The 17627-nt window shown below is 43.9% G+C and overlaps 1 protein-coding gene across 1 annotated transcript; it reads right to left on the reverse strand.

Moving 5' to 3' along the window:
• Nucleotides 1–2893: 2893 nt before the first annotated feature.
• Nucleotides 2894–17627, reverse strand: LOC131921856 (survival motor neuron protein). Its single transcript, XM_059276615.1, has 9 exons — nt 17509–17627; nt 15357–15428; nt 15032–15151; nt 14017–14217; nt 13651–13797; nt 10741–10827; nt 9185–9295; nt 5171–5221; nt 2894–3210 (listed from the first exon to the last, which is right to left on the reverse strand). The coding sequence occupies exons 1-8, from the start codon at nt 17578–17580 to the stop codon at nt 5174–5176; spliced, it is 858 nt and encodes a 285-aa protein (XP_059132598.1). The 5' UTR covers nt 17581–17627; the 3' UTR covers nt 2894–3210; nt 5171–5173.

Consider the following 17627-nt stretch of genomic DNA (forward strand, 5'->3'; position numbering starts at 1 on the left):
TCATGCCATGGTTTGGAAATGCAATCCCTACTGTGAGCTACTAGGAATGGGAACTTAATCTACTGTGCTTACAGCTGGGGCCTTTGGAAGATATTTAGGATAAGGTCATCAAGATGAATGAATCCTAGTGGCTTCCTGAGAGGCCAGGTATGAACACATACACAAAGCACACAAATCATGCTCATTGCCTCTTGCAATATTATGCCTGATTCAAGCTCAGCACACTAGACAAAATCATCAGCCCTGAATCTCCAGAACTGTGAGCCAATATAAGCTTCCTAACCACCCCCTGTAGGCGATTTTCCATTTTGTGTCTGAGATGATAGAGTGCATGTGTATACATGGGTATGTATGCCCATGTCTACGTGCCAAAGGTCACCACGGGTGTCTTTGTCACCGCCTGCACTATTCCCTTGAGAACCTGGAACTTGGGGCTTTGAGGCTAGGCTGATGGCCGACAAACCAGTGATGCTCTTGCTGTCCCTCTGCGCTGCCCTTCTCCCACTGAGCCATCTCCACTGCCTACTGTCTTTAGTTCAGCCTTCCCTTTGTTGTTACTGCATTAGATGTGGTCTCATGTTGGCCAGGCTGGTCTTAAATGATGAATCCTACCACCTCAGCTTTTCAAGTAACTGGTGCTGTATCATATGCCAACATACAAGGCATCCTAGTTTCACCAAGAGCAACTCCCAGCACTTAAAAAAAGTTGAGTATTTGCCAGAATGAATAACCTCAGTCCAAGTAAATGTATTGGGTACTAAAGGGAATTAAAATTAATGTCAATGTCTAATATCTGGTTGGAAGTTAACTGGATATTAGTAATTAAATTTAACTTGCAAATTAACCAATTAAGTTATGCCAAATCTATAATAGCCAATAGTCATGAAAGCTAATATTCCCTTTAAAAGTTCAAGTCATATTTTACAAAGCTACTTACTAGATATTGACTATTCATTAATTTAATAATACTTACTTGACGGCTAATATGCTAGGCCGTCAAGGAGCTTAGTTAATTTAGTTTACCTAGTCAAAACTTAGGAAAGGAATAGCATTTACCATATTGTTTTTATGGTAGTGGAGATGAAACTCAGGGAGCTTAGTTAATTTAGTTTACCTAGTCAAAACTTAGGAAAGGAATAGCATTTACCATATTGTTTTTATGGTAGTGGAGATGAAACCCAGGGCCTTATACATGTAAGGCAAGCTCTACCATGGGTTCCATCTCCAGCTCAATAGAGCTGATCTCATAACCTTTTCCTCCAGAGGTGAATGAACCAGGGAGAAGCCTGAGTGCTTGACACCAACCCTCACCACAAGACTCTAATGAAGGTACACACGGAACTGCAAGGCCATGATGGGGAGAGAAAAATAGGGGCTGTGGTGATATATTGTGTACCCTAATAAGATTTGCCTGAAAATCAGAGAACAGAACAAGCTACTAGATTAAACATAGAGGCCAGGCAGTGGTGGCACACACCTTTAGTCCCAATACTTGGGAGTCACACGCCTTTAATCCAGGCACTAAGAAGGAAGTGATGGCTAGGCAGAGAAAGGTATATAAGGCATGAAACAGGAACTAGAGGTTTTTCAGGCTGAAGATTCCAAGAGGTAAGACGTGGCAGTGGCTTGTTCCTTTGTTTCTCTGATCTTTCAGCATTACCCCAATATCTGGTTCTGAGTTTTATATTATATAAGACCTTTTAAGATTTGAGCAACAAGGGGCAATTGGGTCAGGCAGGAGGTAAGGAGGTGAGGTGAGGAGGTAAGGAACATCAGGGGGAGAGAGGGAGACTAGAAAGACAGACAAGGGAGGGTGCAAAGAGAACAATACAGCTTCTAAAAGACAACAAAGGGTGTGGTGCTGGGGATGTCTTTCTGTACGCTGTGAATGTGTTCCTCTGATTGATTCATAAATAAAACACTGATTGGCCAGTAGCCAGGCAGGAAGTATAGTATAGGTGGGATAAAGAGAGAGGAGAATTCTGGGAAGGGAAGGCTGAGTCAGGAGATGCTGCCAGCTGCCGCCGCCATGAGAAGCAAGATATAAAAGTACAGGTAAGCCAAAAGCCACATGGCAACTTATAGATTAATAGAAATGGGTTAATTTAAGATATAAGAACTAGATAGCAAGAAGCCTGCCACAGCCATACAGTTTATAAGTAATATAAGTCTCTGTGTGTTTACTTGGGTCTGAGTGGCTGCAAGAGCCGGGTGGACACAGGAAAACTTCAGCTACAGTGTGGTGGTACTGCCTGTGACGTCAGCATTTGGGGGCGGAGTCAAGAGGGCTGTAAATTGCAGGAAACTCAGGCTGTACAAAACTCTTTCAAAAAAGTGAAGAACAGGGCTGGTGAGACGGCTCAGCAGGTAAAGGCACCTGCCAACCAACAACCTGGATTCAATCCCTAGAACCCACAGAGTAGGAAGAAGAGCCAAGACTTCACAAGCCGTTCTCCAACCTCCAGATTTGAGCCATGGGAAACACACACACAATACACACCAGCCATTTTCCGACCTCCAGATTTGAGCCATGGGAAACACACACACACATACACACCAGCCATTCTCCGACCTCCAGATTTGAGCCATGGGAAATACACACACACACACACACACACACACACACACACACACACACACACGCGCGCGCCATTCTCCGACCTCCAGATTTGAGCCATGGGAAACACACACACACACATATAACCCAGAACTCACCTTGGTTCCTGGCTAGCCAGTGTAGACCCTGTGACACGAACTAGCTTTTGTTTCCCAACCCTAAATTATCAATTTGTCCCACCTTCAGAAATTACCCTTTACCCAGGTAATAAGTCTGAGTAGTTTTCTTCCTGTATCTTTAAACAGACTCAACTTCACTGTATATATTCCAAAGGAAAATATTTCAAAAAAGGACTTTATTTGTTTGTAAAAGCATGAATAAAAATCTTGACACACTAAGGAAGTTACAATTGTACAGGTGTGCTCAGTCACAGCTTTGGTAGACTGACTTCCACGTGCTCACAGTTCCACCATTCTGTTCCTCAAAGTGATCGTGCTCTAAACACACCCCACTGGTGAGTTAGTTCCTGGACTCAGAACGGGAAAACACTGGTGATGACACCACTCAGCCAAGAGTCCCCAAGATGACGACGAGACGTCTGTTCATATCGACCAGGGACACCAACATACCACCTCCTTGGCAGAGAGCTGAACCTGAATTTGAAAGAAGAAAGTCTAGGCAGTCACACAATATTAAAAAAAGAAGAAATTTCGTGTGTGTGGAGGTCAGAGACAACTAGTAGGAGTCGGCTCTCTCCTTCCACCCTGGAGACTGAACTCAGGTCATCAGGCCTTTGCCCTCTGAAGCATCTTTTTTTTTTTTTTTTTAAAGATTTATTTCTTTATTATATACACAGTGTTCTGTCTGCATGCCAGAAGAGGGTGCCAGATCACATTACAGATGGTCATGAGCCACCATGTGGTTGCTGGGAATTGAACTCAGGACCTCTGGAAGAGCAGCCAGGGCTCTTAACCTCTGGGCCATCTCTCCAGCCCCCCTCTGAAGCATCTTGTCAGCCCCTAAATCTTATTTTTATACTGAATGCAAAGAATAAAAATATGCTAGTATAAAAATAATAGTAACTTTAAAAATTAAGGAATACTAGCATTGATCTGTTCTATTAGAATTTAAAACATACTACAAATTATCAAATCATGTGTTAAACTTTTCATTAAAAAGTAGTAACTGGGGGCTGGAGAGATGGCTCAGTGGTTAAGAGCACTGGCTGTTCTTCCAGAGGTCCTGAGTTCAATTCCCAGCAACCACATAGTGGCTCACAACCATCTGTAATGGGATCTGGTGCCCTCTTCTGGCCTGCAGGCAGAACACTGTATACATGATAAATAAATCTTTAAAAAAAAAAAAAAAGTAGTAACTGCTACAATCTAATGAGCATTTTTTCAATACAATAAAACTAAAAATTACTCACTCAGAATTACAATTTTAAGTGTCTCGAGTTAAAAAATGAACTAAAAATATTAGGGCCTCTAGAAAGTTACAATAAGAACTCTATATAAATAGCCACCATCCCAGAGCCATGCCTGTCTGCTTCCTGCCATGATGATCACAGACTAATCCTCTAAAACAGTGAGCAAGCCCCCAGTTAAACGCTTTCTTCATAAGAGTTGCCTTGGTCATAGTGTCCCTTCACAGCCACAGAACAGTGACTAAGACAATAGATAATGCAGTGTATTGCACACTGCATCATTTATCAAAGTGGGAGGGGGGTGTCCTGGAGAGACGGCTTAGTGGTTACTAGCACTTACTGCTCTTGTTAGAAGACCTGGCAACTTATAACCACCTATATATAACTCCAGTTTCATGGGATCCAATGCCCTCTTCTAGTCTTGAGGGCATCAGGCATGCACACAGTACATAAACACACATGTAGGCAAAACCTCCAGACACACGAAAGTTTAATTTAAAAAGTGCATGTGGGGACTGGTGATAGGGCTCAGTGGCAGAATGTTTGCTCCCTACATGTGTGAGGCCCTAGGTTCAATCCCCACTGCCTCAACTCCCCACAAAAGCAGCAAGCCTGACTGGCCAGTGGCCAATGACACTGCAATTATCCTCAAACCCTAAACCAGATTCTAAACCAGTAGTGATACTGCGTATCTATAATCCTTGCACTCTGAGACCGAGGCAGGACAACATGGAGTTGAAGGCCAGCCTCAGAATCTTTTCTCATAAAGCATGTTTTGCCCACATAACCAAATCAACCACCAGATATTTGGGACATGACACTTTGTCATCATGAAAATTTAAGTGGGGATAGTTCAATATTTAATCTAATTTTCGGCAGTCTTTAGTGGGGCTGGGGAAAGAGCTCAGCAGTTAAGAGCACTTGCTATTCTTCTACATGACCTGAGGTCAGTTCCCAGCACCATGTCACGGAGCTGACAACTACATGCAACTCAAGCTCCAGGGGATCCAACACTCTCCTCTGGCTACACATAGACACACACACACACACACACACTTTTAAAAAATAAAACGTCTTCAGTATAGTTTTATATAAAACTTTTTGACATTTCAATTTTTAAATGTTCAAAACACTCATTTTCCACAAACTATGAAAGTTTTGCAAAGGTAACATTAGTTCTTACTTACTGCTTAATTTGTATGTGAGCGCTTTCCTTCTTTCTTATTTTGTCTGAAACCCTGTAAGAGCAAATGAAAAGTTAAAAGAACGGGACACACACTAGATAAATGTGAATAAACAGTTCAAACCAAGCATGAGAGCAAGCATGGGGCGGGGTGGGGAATGGGGGTGGGTACAAGAAAGGAGGATCAGCAGTCCAAGGCTGTCTCCAGTTTCACAGGAGTCTAAAGCCAGCATGGACTGCAGTAAACCCTGCCTCCTGCTGGGGGTGGTAACCCATGCCTTTAATCCCAGCACTCAGAAGACAGAGGCAGGAGGATCTCTGTGAGTTCAAAGCTAATCTGGTCTCACTTAAAAAACAAAACAAAAAGCCCTTAAGCCCAGCTTAGCGATGCACACCTGACAAGCCCAGTGATCAGGAGACAGGCAAGAGGATCTTGCCTTCAAGGCAGTTGGGCCAGTGCAAGGCTAAACTACACAGTAAGACCCTGCCACAAAAACCAGGAGACTGGGGACACAGCTGGGGGCTGCAGCATTTGCCTAACGTGCAAGGCTCTGGGTCTGCTCTCCAGCACTACAAGAACAACCAAATAAATAGTCTGTTTCATGTGAGATATCGTACTAATTTTATTTAATAAAATGCCATCAGAAAATAAGTGTATTTTAAAAAGTAGTCTATAGCATTCTGCTGTGGGATGTTCTGTATGGCGAATGTGTTGCTAATTAGTCAATAAATAAAACACTGATTGGCCTTTGGCTAGGCAGGAAGTGTAGGCGAGACAAGGAGGAGAATAAAGCTGGGAAGTGGAAGGTTGAGTCAGAGAGACACTGCCAGCCAACAAGATGAGAAACAGCATGTGAAGATGCCGGTAAGCCACCAGCCACGTGGCAAGGTATAGATTAATAGAAATGGATTAATTTAAGCTGTAAGAACAGTCAGCAAGAAGCCTGCCACGGCCATACAGTTTGTAACCAATATAAGTCTCTGTGTTTACTTGGTTGGGTCTGAGCAGCTGTGGGACTGGCAGGTGAGAGAGATTTGTCCTGACTGTGGGCCAGGCAGGAAAACTCTAGCTACAGCATTCCCATATGCTTTAAGGGTGACTGAGCCAAGCTGGGCATGGTGGCACACACCTGTAACCCCAGCAACTGGGAAGCTCAAGCAGGACAACTGCTACAGTTTGGAGGGCAGCCTAGGCTACAGTGATTCAGAGAAACCTGGGCTACAGAGTGGGACCCTGCACCCCCTGCCAAACAAACAAACAAACGAACCCCAAACAACAGAAACAAAAAGTGACAATCACCAAGTAAAATACTAAGTTGGAGTTCACCTTTCCTCCCTGCACTGTCAGTGATATCCTGACCAGTGACGTGACCTCACTCACTCACTCACTCACTAAAGCGGAGGGTGTAGCTCAGGGGACAGCACTCGCCTCCCAGGTGCAAGGTCCCACAGTCTGTAACCCAGCCCCCCATAAACAAAGGAACAAACTGAAGAACTCATTAAATTCCAGAACTCACTAAATAGAAAGTGCTAGAGTTTAAGAAAAAACTAAGTCCTCAAACATTTATTGTTTCCTGGTCAGACTAGCCCCAGAGCCCTCCTTTCTTACTTAAATGCCATCTACATTTATCCATATGTGCGTCTGAATTGACATCCAAACAGCCATAAGATGTAGCGAAGTGGATTGTTTCCCAGGAAGCCCACAGAGCCCATTTACATTCCTGCAATAACAACACTTACTCATTCAGGTCCTGCTCTGGTTTCTACAAATGAAGAGGTGAGCACTGGCCTCCAAGCTCAGTCAATACTCTGACAGGGCAGGAAGACCCTGTAGCTTGGGCCACACTGGGCAATGGCAAAGAATTGCTCACCTAAGTCAGTGGTAGCTTCAGAGGACTTGGGCTACTGTGAAGCCTGACTTACACGCTTGCTTACTCCTCTCAAAGGTATAAAGCCTTCAGGATGTCATGCTCCAGGAAAGCACAGGTCCCACACCTCTGAAGGTCACATGTTTATATTTTAAGTTAAGCAAATTAATCTAATGAAATTTAATCAATGCACACATACAGATGATACTCCTAAAAGGAAAACATTTCTCTGGCTAGCTCTAAATTTGGGGCAAATACTCCAAGGAACACTGCTATGCAACAACTACTTCTTAGAACCAGAATAAAAAAGTATTTTGAACAGGGTGTGGTCTAATTTCAGTGCTCCAGAGGCAGAGCCAGGAGAGTAGAGGCCAATCTAAACTATACAGAGAAAACTTACAGAGAGTGAGAGAGAGAAAGAGAGGGAGAGAGACAGAGAGAGACAGAGACAGAGAGAGAGACAGAGATAGACAGAGAGAGAGAGAAAGTGTTTAATCTCAGCACTCAGAAGGCAGAGGGATCTCAGTGAGCTTGAGGCCTGCTTGGTTTAGGTAGTGAGTTCAAGATCAGCCCAGTTACAAAATAAGACACTGTCTTAAGACAAACAAACAAAAACAAAACCTCTAAGCCACGTGAATTATATCTAAATAATGTTATTTAAAAAGAAAAATAGGGGTTGGAGAGATGGCTCAGTGGTTAAGAGCACTGGCTGCTCTTTCAGAGGGCCCGGGTTCAATTCCCGGAACCCATATGGCAGCTCACAACAGTCTGTAACTCCAGTTCCAGGGGATCCAACATCCTCACACAGACATACACGCAGGAAAACACCAAAGCACATAATATATATAAATAAATCATTAAAAAATTTATTTTAAGAAAAACAGCATATTTATAGCAACACACTTTTTTAATTTTTATTTTCTGTGTATGGGTGTTTTGCTTGCATGTATGTTTGTGTACCACATGCAGGCAGGCCAGAAGAGGACATGGGATGCCCTAGAACTTGAGTTATAAACTATTGGGAGCAGCCATGAGGGTACTGGGAATTGAACTTAGGTCCTCTAGAAGAGTAGCCAATGCTCTTAACTGCTATCTCATTTCTCCAGCCTCAGAAACATTTTTACAGCCCCAAATTGACAACATAGTCACTAATAGTAGAATGGATCAACAGATCACTCTCGTATTTATACAATGGAAGGTAACACAGCTACAACCACACACAAGAATGTAGATTAAGCTCTCCAACTAAACACTGAACTTCAAAAAATGGCCACGCTGGGGTACAGCTCAGTTGTAGGGCTTGGCCACCATGTACAATGCCCAGGGTGTGATCTCTAGCACTTGGAAAATCCAGTAAGAACCCAGGTACAGTAGTGCAACTATGTCCAGGAATGATGGTGCACATGCAGCCCCAGCTCCTCAGGAGCTAAGGAGATGATATGAGCCCAGGAGTTTGAGGTCAGCCTGAGCAATACACTAAGATTCAATCTCACAAGGAAAAACAAAAATTATCATCCCCAAAGCAGAAAAACTGAAACTGAAAACTACCTTAGGTGTCACTTAAATTTTAAAACATCATCAAAATGACCCGACAGCACCAAGTCTTCCTTTCCGCGGTTGCCTGGTTTGTTGCTGAGCCAGCGTCCCTGGGCATCCATGCTAGCCTGGAATTTATAATCCACCTGCTTTAGCTTTCTGAGTGCTAGAATTACAGGTATGCATGGCCATTACAGAAGTCTGAACTGATCACGTGATGGTGCACACCTTTAATCCCAACACTTGGAGGCAGAGGCAGGCAGATCTCTGAGTTCAAGGCCAGCTTGGTCTGCAAAAAGAGTTCCAGGACAGCCAAGGATACACAGAGAAACCCTGTCTCAAAAAAGGAAGAAAACAAAACAAAACAACAAAAAACCCCACATACACAAAAAAACCAGAAGTTTGAAATAAACTACAATCATCCTCAGGAGGGCGGATGAAAGAGGACTGTTCATCTTTAAACTCTAAGGTAGTCTGAAAACTACAAAACTACCTTAAACTTTTAGTCTCCACAAAACGAACCACATTTTAGTCACCCAGGAACTGGCTCGAGGGACAAAAGTTGTACAACTGCAAAGAGCATGCACATCAAGAGATTCCCAGGGAATCCTTACCATGTAATAGCCAGTATGGTAGCCACTCATGTACCATGAGATCAACATACTTCCCAGGGCATCAGTGTCATCCAGACAATCTGGAGATATGGGAGGAGGTGGAGGGATTATCTAGAAATGGAAAAATCCAATTAGGAAAATATTGAAATCCAGGGATTCATTTTACACAGATACTAGTAGATATTAATTGCACCCATTCCTACACCCCATGAGATGATTTCTATTTAATTTTTAAAAAAATCTAGCACTGGAAAAAAGCCAGCCATAATAATAAAAGATCAACAAATTTAACAAAGATCAGAAATAGTTCACATTTAATAAATAATATGGTTAGACTATTTTTGTTCCATTATGAAACTATACATGAGACAAACATAAGAGACTTGGTTTTTCACAAACCACGCACACACAGGACCACTATCACCACCACCACCCACCCACCAACCTACCCACCCACCCACACAGAGCATTTTTAAGGTCACTGTAAAGAACGATTTGAGATAAGACATCTGCCCAAATCCCACCCAAATACAGTCTGCCCAAAAGTATCCTTTTAACTACTATTAATATCTAAAAAAAAATCTACCATTAAAAATCCATTAAAGGGGTTGGGATTTAGCTCAGTGGCAGAGCGCTTGCCTAGCAAGCACAAGGCCCTGGCTTCGGTCCTCAGCTCCGGAAAAAATAAAAGAAAACACCAAACAAACCAAAAAAAACCTTCCATTAGGGCCAGTTGATGGTGATGCACGCCTTTAATTCTAGCACTAGTGAGGCAGAGGCAGGCAGATCTCTGTGAGCTCAAGGCCAGCCTGGTCTATAGAGCAGGTTCCAGGACAGCCAGGGCTATTACACAGAGAAACTATATCTCAAAAAACAACCCAAAAACAAAAAACAAAAACAAACAAACAAACAAACAAACAACAAAAAAAACCAAGGGGGGGGAAAACCCATTAGGATAAAAACAAAACAAAACAAAAAAACTCGAAACAAACAAATAACAACAACAAAACAAGCACAGGGCAAAGCGAAATTATAGGACCAGAAGCTAGCATCCAAGTACTCCAGGAGGGCACACAATCTCTTCTGTATCATGAAGCACAGGCCTTTCTAACAGAAGCTACCACCTCAGATTGGATACCAACTACTGCAGGAAAGAAACACACAACTGAGCATGGAGACAAGACCAAGAGAGCACTGGCTCTGGGTGACAGAAGGGTCTTCAGAACAAAAATCTGAGGTAAATTTTTACCCGTTAGAATATAATCTTAGGGCTGGAGAGATGGCTCAGCGGTTAAGAGCACTGGCTGTTCTTCCAGAGGTCATGAGTTCAATTCCCAGCAACCACATGGTGGCTCATAGCCATCTGTAGTGAGATCTGGTGCCCTCTTCTGGCCTGCAGGCATACATGCAGGCAGAATACTGTATACATAATAAATAAATCTTTAAAAAAAAAAAAGAAAAAAAAAAAAAGAATATAACCTTAACATACTCCAATTTCCTATATTCTGCAAACTTCCAAACTGCCTATAGAAGCTGTGGAGTTCTTCTGTACTTACTGGTGGTCCTGAAGGGAATGGAGGCATCCAACATGGCAGGAAGGGGGGAGGGGGAGGTGGCGGTGGGCCATTGAATCTCAGGCCTGGCTATAAAGAATATTTCAAAGGAAGTTAATATTTTAAAGGAAAATTCCTTCCTTCACTGAAAGGAAGAGTATTCAAAACCAAAGTAATAAAAATTAGACATGGAGAGCTGGTACAGCAGTTAAAATCACCTATATTCACATACACAAACCCACACACAGACATGCACACATACATACACATAATTAAAAAGAAAGTAACTCTTTTTTTTGGTTTTTCGAGACAGGGTTTCTCTGTGTAGCTTTGCGCCTTTCCTGGAACTCACTTGGTAGCCCAGGCCGGCCTCGAACTCACAGAGATCCGCCTGGCTAACTCTTAACTAAACGGTAGCCTCTAGGATTTTTTCCATTTCTTTTCTCTAAACATTTAGTAAGTAAAGTCACAGTAAAGATTTGTAACTGCCTAACACATCAGTATTTACCAAGATGATTTAATCCCCACTATCACATCATCTTTTTGTAGCTATCCTGTTAGTAGGTCCACAAAATGGCTCAACAGATAAAAGGTACTCACCACCCAGTCTGACAGCCTGAATTTGATTCCGAGGACCCACCTGGAGGAAGGGAACCAACTCCCACAAGTTGTCCTCTAACCTCCATATGTACACAGCACCCACCCAAATAAATAAATAGAAAAAAGGAGGGGGGCTGGACAGATGGCTCAGCAGTTAAGAGCACTGACAGCTCTTCCAGAGGACCCAGGTTTATTTCCCAGCACCCACATGGCAGCTCACAACTGTCTATAACTCCAGTTCCAGGGGACCTGACACCTCACACAGACACACACGCAGACAAAACACCAATGCACATTAAATAAATAAATATAGATAGATAGCTAGATAGATAATTTTTAAGAAGCTGTTAAAAAAAAGTTCTAGAGGTCATATTACTTATATAAGCTAATTTAAAGTACACTGTAAAAAATACCCAAAAGACAAGGAATATATTAAGATTCAAGAAATTCTACTACAAAAATGACCTTTAATTAGAAAGTTACCATAGAAAATCTTTTGTTGTTTTTCACATTTTCTAAAATATAATTTATTTCGCTGTGTGTGGGTGCATGAGTGAGCATGTGCTCACGTGGAACTTGACGAACTTTGCAACCAGTTTCTCCCCTTCCACCAAGAGGCTCCAGGGAGTCAAGCTCAGGTTAGCAGGCCTGCGGCAGATGCTGTCACTCACTCAACTGCCCTCTGTCCCTTGTTTTCATTTTGGGCTCTAGTTTTGTCTTGTCTTCCTTTTTTTTCTTTAATCTGCATCACTTCGTAGCCCAGGCTGGTTCCAAACTCAGTAATCCCCTCCTCCAGCCTCTCCAGTGCTGAGAGCTGACAGGCAGGTCACTATGCTCATCTCTCAGAGAATCTTAAGAAAAGTGTTGAAGGCTGGGCAGTGGTGGCGCACGCCTTTAATCCCAGCACTCGGGAGGCAGAGCCAGGCGGATCTCTGTGAGTTCGAGGCCAGCCTGGGCTACCAAGTGAGTCCCAGGAAAGGCGCAAAGCTACACAGAGAAACCTTGTCTCGAAAAACCAAAAAAAAAAAAAAAGAAAAGTGTTGAGTCATACATGATTTTTAAAAATTATTATCTGGGGGTAGAGAGACGGTTCAGCTGGGAGAGGGCATGCCACATAAGCATGAAGATCTGACTGTGGGCCCTCAGCACCCACAGGGCAAAACTGGACAAGGCAGCATACACATCTAGAATCCCAGCACTGGGGAGGTGGAGGCAGGATCCCAGGGGCTCTCTGGCAGCCATTCTGCTGAATCAGCAAGCGCCAAGTTCACTGACATACTCTGTCCCGGAAAAAAGGTGAAGAGTGATTGAGAAAGATGCTCAGTATAGAGTTCTGGCCACCACATGCACAAGTCAACACACATAATATGCACACATACAAACACTTAAGAATACACACACATGAATTATCTAAATATCGTACGCTCTGAGGAAAAATATAGCTGCTTGGTACCAAAGAACTAGCTAGTGAAGGTTCTAGCCATAACCTAGACTATAATAAAATTCTTTTTAAAGTGGACTTCTACTACTTACAACCAAAACAGCCATAAAAAGTATTAACATTTTAATACTACAATATAAGCTGGGACAAAGCAGGTGTGGTGGCTGGCACATGCCTAGGATCCCACAGCAGGTGGAGGCACACAGATCTGACATTTAAGGTCATCTTTAGCTGCGTGAGACCAGGTACCAAACCAACAACAACAACAACCAACCAAACAAACAAACAAAACCCCAGAAAACAAAACAAGAACAAACAACAATCAACGCTGGGAGCTGCCTGAGATGGTGTCCACATTACAGGACTCTTTTCCCACATACCTATTACAGGTGACTCCGAACAACAGAAGTCAGGCAAGTACAGAGCAGTCAGTTTCTACCTTAGGAAAGTACACCAGGGCTGGTGAGATGCTCAGGAACAAAAGCAGCTTGCTGCCAGGACTGATGAGCCCAGTTCTATCCCGGGACCCACATGGCGGAAGGTGAGAGCCTATACCTGCAAGCTGACTTCTGACTTCCACAGTAGCATGTGTGCAAATACACACACACACACACACACACACACACACACACTACATAAATGTGATAAGAAGGTTTTTAAAAATAAAGTGTACTAGTTATTAGTCTACTACCCCATGGCAATCTGGAGAGGTATTTACCCCCACTCTTCACTTCACTCTTGCATTTCCTTTTTATGGATTCTGGCCTGGGAAAAGCAGTTTCACAGGAAAGCTATAAATTACTTAATGGAAGAGCAAGGGTCCCAGGGGGAATTACTGCCTTCATAACTAATTTTCTGAACAGAACGCTTACCTTTCCTGGTCCCAGTCCTGACCCTGGCATTGGGGGTGGTGGAGGGAGAAACGAGTTCCATGGAGCAGCTTTGGACTTGCTGTGTGGTTTACTTCCGAGGGATCTGGAGGAGTTTTCACTGTCATCTGTTGAAGCTTGACTTTCATTCTTTATAAAGAAAAACAAACATTTTTGCTATGAGGAGGCAGAGTACTTGCCCAGCATTTGTATGGCCCTGGCCTTCTTTCTTAGCAAGAAGACAATGAGAAGAGAATAGGGAAAATGAGAATGTTATATAATGCCTCAGTGGGTCAAGTGACAACTGGTTATAATGCTTTTTCTGTATTTAGTCTCCGCCTTCAGGAACAGACATATTCATCACCTTACCTCCTGAGTGCTCTGTTCTGCATGATTAGCTACTTCACAGGTTGGGGAAAGGAGATCAGACAGATTTTGCTCCTCTCTGTTTCCATATCCAGTATAAACCACAACACAGGTTTCTCTCTTGAAATCAATGGAAGTAACAGTAGCTGGGTAAACACAGCCATCTTCTGACCAAATGGCAGAACATTTGTCACCAACTTTCCACTACGAAAGAAATGAAAGACACAGACGTGCACACGTTACTTCTTTGGAAGAGAACAAACCATCATCCAGCTCTCCAACTGCAATTCCAACCCTCCCATCTACTTAATTACCGACACTACTCTTAGTGCCCTGCATCTCCTTTTCCCAGACAGACGAACAGCTGTAATAATAAACTGCTGTAATGTACTCTACTGCCTAAATGTGTCATGAAGAACAAACACATCCAACCCTGACCAGAAAAAAGCAAGTGCTCCTCAAACGTCAATACCCTTCCCCTTTGGGTAAAAATGAACTGGCTAATGGGGCATCAAAATATTTACTTAAAAAAAACCCAAAAAAACCCAAAAACCAAAACAAACAAAAATTTTAGCTCATCTACAGGGCTTTGTTCTGGTTCAGTGTGGGTTTGATGCTGGGATACCCAGTGCTGGGTGTGTACTAGGCAGGTGCTCTACCACTGAACTATACTCCTACCTCAGACTTCTGCTTTTAAATTAGCAGACCTAGTTACCAAAACTCCTGTTTTTCCATAATAGTTTCTGGATTGTTGAATTGTGTGGAAAGAAGAGGGGGTGGGTAGAGTTACTGATCAGCTACACAACACACACTCAGCATGCAAGGAGCTCTGGGTTTAATACCTAGCACCACAGAAGGAAAAAAATATACATGATTGTATGTGTGTACATCATCTCTCCATCTCTATCAACTTTAGGAAACAACACTGCTGACTCAGTTTACAGCCTCATTCACTCTAAACAGCATCAGCAACCCTCTCCCTCAGGCTGGGCAAGACCCTGTTTAATAAATAAATAACCTGTTTCAAGGGAGGCGTGGCACTCTTCTTTTGGTTTTTATTCTTCTTAGCAGGTTTTCTTCTGGCTGTGCCTTTTGGCTTATCTGAAGTGTCACAAACGTCACCATTCTTCAGAGCATGCTATGAAAACAGTAACAGAAATAAATGCACGTGCTGTGGAGGAATACGTTGTTAAAATGTCACCATTCCTAACATGACCGTTTCCACTATAAGACGATCTCAAGGTCCCATCACCTAAGAAAGCCTCAATTTACTCAGGGCTCCCCCCCCAAAAAAAATGTATGACATGAGGAAATAAAGAAAAGAGTAGTTCAACATTTCATACCTTAAAGGAAGCCACAGCTTTATCATAAGCTTTTATCAATGCCGTATCATCCCAAATGTCAGAATCATCACTCTGAAGTGAAAAAAGAATACAAATAGTTTATGGGCAGATAGCTTTAATTAAAAACATATGATAGAAAGTACTGGGGGATGGGGGATTTTGTTCACGGCCCCCAGTTCAATCCCTAGCACTACTTGTAGTAATACATGCCGATAATCTGAACATTCAAAAGGTTGAGGCAGGAGGATTGCCAAGGCAAGCTGAAGACAAGCCTGGACTACACAGTAGATTCCAAGGCAGCCTAGACTACAACACAAGACCCTGTCTCAAAAAACAACAACAACAACAACAACAACAAAACTCCCCAAAACCATGACCTGCAAATTATAATGGCTCATATCTGTAATCTATAATCCCAACACTTGGGAGGCAGATACAATAGGGTCACCAAGAGTTCCAGGCCAGTCTAGTCTACATATTGAATTCCAGGGCAATGTGGCTACAGAATGCAACTAATTCCAAAAACAAAAGAATGAAACAAATTTTAAAACCAGGTGTGGTGGTACACCCCTTTAACTCCAGCACATGGTTGGCTGAGGTAGGTCAATCTCTTTGACGCCAGCCTGGTCTACATGGAGAGTTCCAGGCCTGCCAGGGCTACATAGTGAGATGTGTCTGAAAACAGAGACAACAACAAAATAGAATCTTCAATAAATAAGATTACCCTTGGGAGTACAGGTATGCACCACCACACTGGGCTTGAAGAAGATATTCAGATGACAAATAAGCACAGGAAACTGTGTGGCTTAAGGAGAGAACCAGACCACAGGGCTATGCTGAAGCTAAAAGGCAAAGGAACGGCTGGACTGTCCCCAAAGATGGGAAAGCAGCATTGCCAAATGTTGCCTTGAATCTCTTCTCCCACCCTACACTCCAGGCAGAAAGCACACTTAGCATGCTAAGAGGGACCTCCTAATGTTTTAAACTTTGTAGATGGAGTGTGTTCTGTTTCCCAGGTTAGCTTCAACCTCACAATCCTGCCTCAGCCTCTCAAGTAGCTGGGATTGTCACAGGCACGGTCCACCAGCCAGGCTCTCATTTTCCGTTATATTTAAAAGTCTTTATTTAGCCGGGTGGTGGTGGCGCACGCCTTTAATCTCAGCACTCAGAAGGCAGAGGCAGGCGATCACAGTGAGTTCAAGGCCAGTCTGGTCTATAGAGTGAGTTCCAGGACAGCCAGGACTGTTTCACAGAGAAACCCTGTCTCGAAAAACCTAAATAAATAAATAAATAAATAAAAGTAAAAGTGTTTATTTACTCTTACGGAGTCTCACTGTAGTTTAGGCCTCGAGTGCACTCTGCGATCTTGAATTCCTCAGCCTCCTGCCTCCATCTCCCAAGCGCTTGTGACTGTAAGCAAGCACCATGAAGCCTGGCTCTGACCTTCCGTCAGACACACTTGACACACCACAAGTCTTCCTTGTCTTCCTCACCTCAGTGCATTGCAGTAAGTAGCAACTTTTCAGCTATCAGTTACCCTTCTCTCTCAAATTTGCTTACCGACTATTATCTGGGAAACTTGGTCCTTCTAGTTACAAAGCTCTATCTAGAACGCAGTATTTTAGTCTCACTGCTAACGTCTGCGTCTTGACCTACATTTGGAGCACTGCAATGCCCCCTAACTGGTTTCATTGCTTCTGCCGGCCTGTCCCTGTGCCCGCACATCCCTCACAGTCACCCAGGACCAAAGCGCGGCTCCCAGCCACTCGGGCGGATGGGGAGCAGCATGTGGATCCTTCAGTCACCCAGGACCAAAGCGCGGCTCCCAGCCACTCGGGCGGACAGGGTGGCAGCATGTGGATCCCTCACAGTCACCCAGGACCAAAGCGCGGCTCCCAGCCACTCCAGCGGATGGGGTGGCAGCATGTGGATCCCTCACAGTCACCCAGGACAAAGCGCGGCTCCCAGCCACTCGGGCGGATGGGGGAGCAGCATGTGGATCCCTCACAGTCACCCAGGACCAAAGCGCGGCCCCCAGCCACTCCGGCGGACGGGGTGGCAGCATGGGGTCCGAGCGCGCACCGGTTCGGCCTCGGCCAACGCTCCGAGCTCGGTGGGTGCCGTCGCCGGGCCGCGCCACCCGCCGCCTCACCTGGCCGGTGCCACGTCGGAACAGCACCGCGTCCTCCTGCTCCGAGCCTGCACCGCCGCTGCCCATCGCCATGGCAAGTTACCGCGGACGCTGCCGGGGCTCGCCCCGTGACGACTTCC

Source organism: Peromyscus eremicus, chromosome 11 (assembly GCF_949786415.1).
Source record: "Peromyscus eremicus chromosome 11, PerEre_H2_v1, whole genome shotgun sequence".
In the NCBI taxonomy this organism is placed as follows: domain Eukaryota; kingdom Metazoa; phylum Chordata; class Mammalia; order Rodentia; family Cricetidae; genus Peromyscus; species Peromyscus eremicus.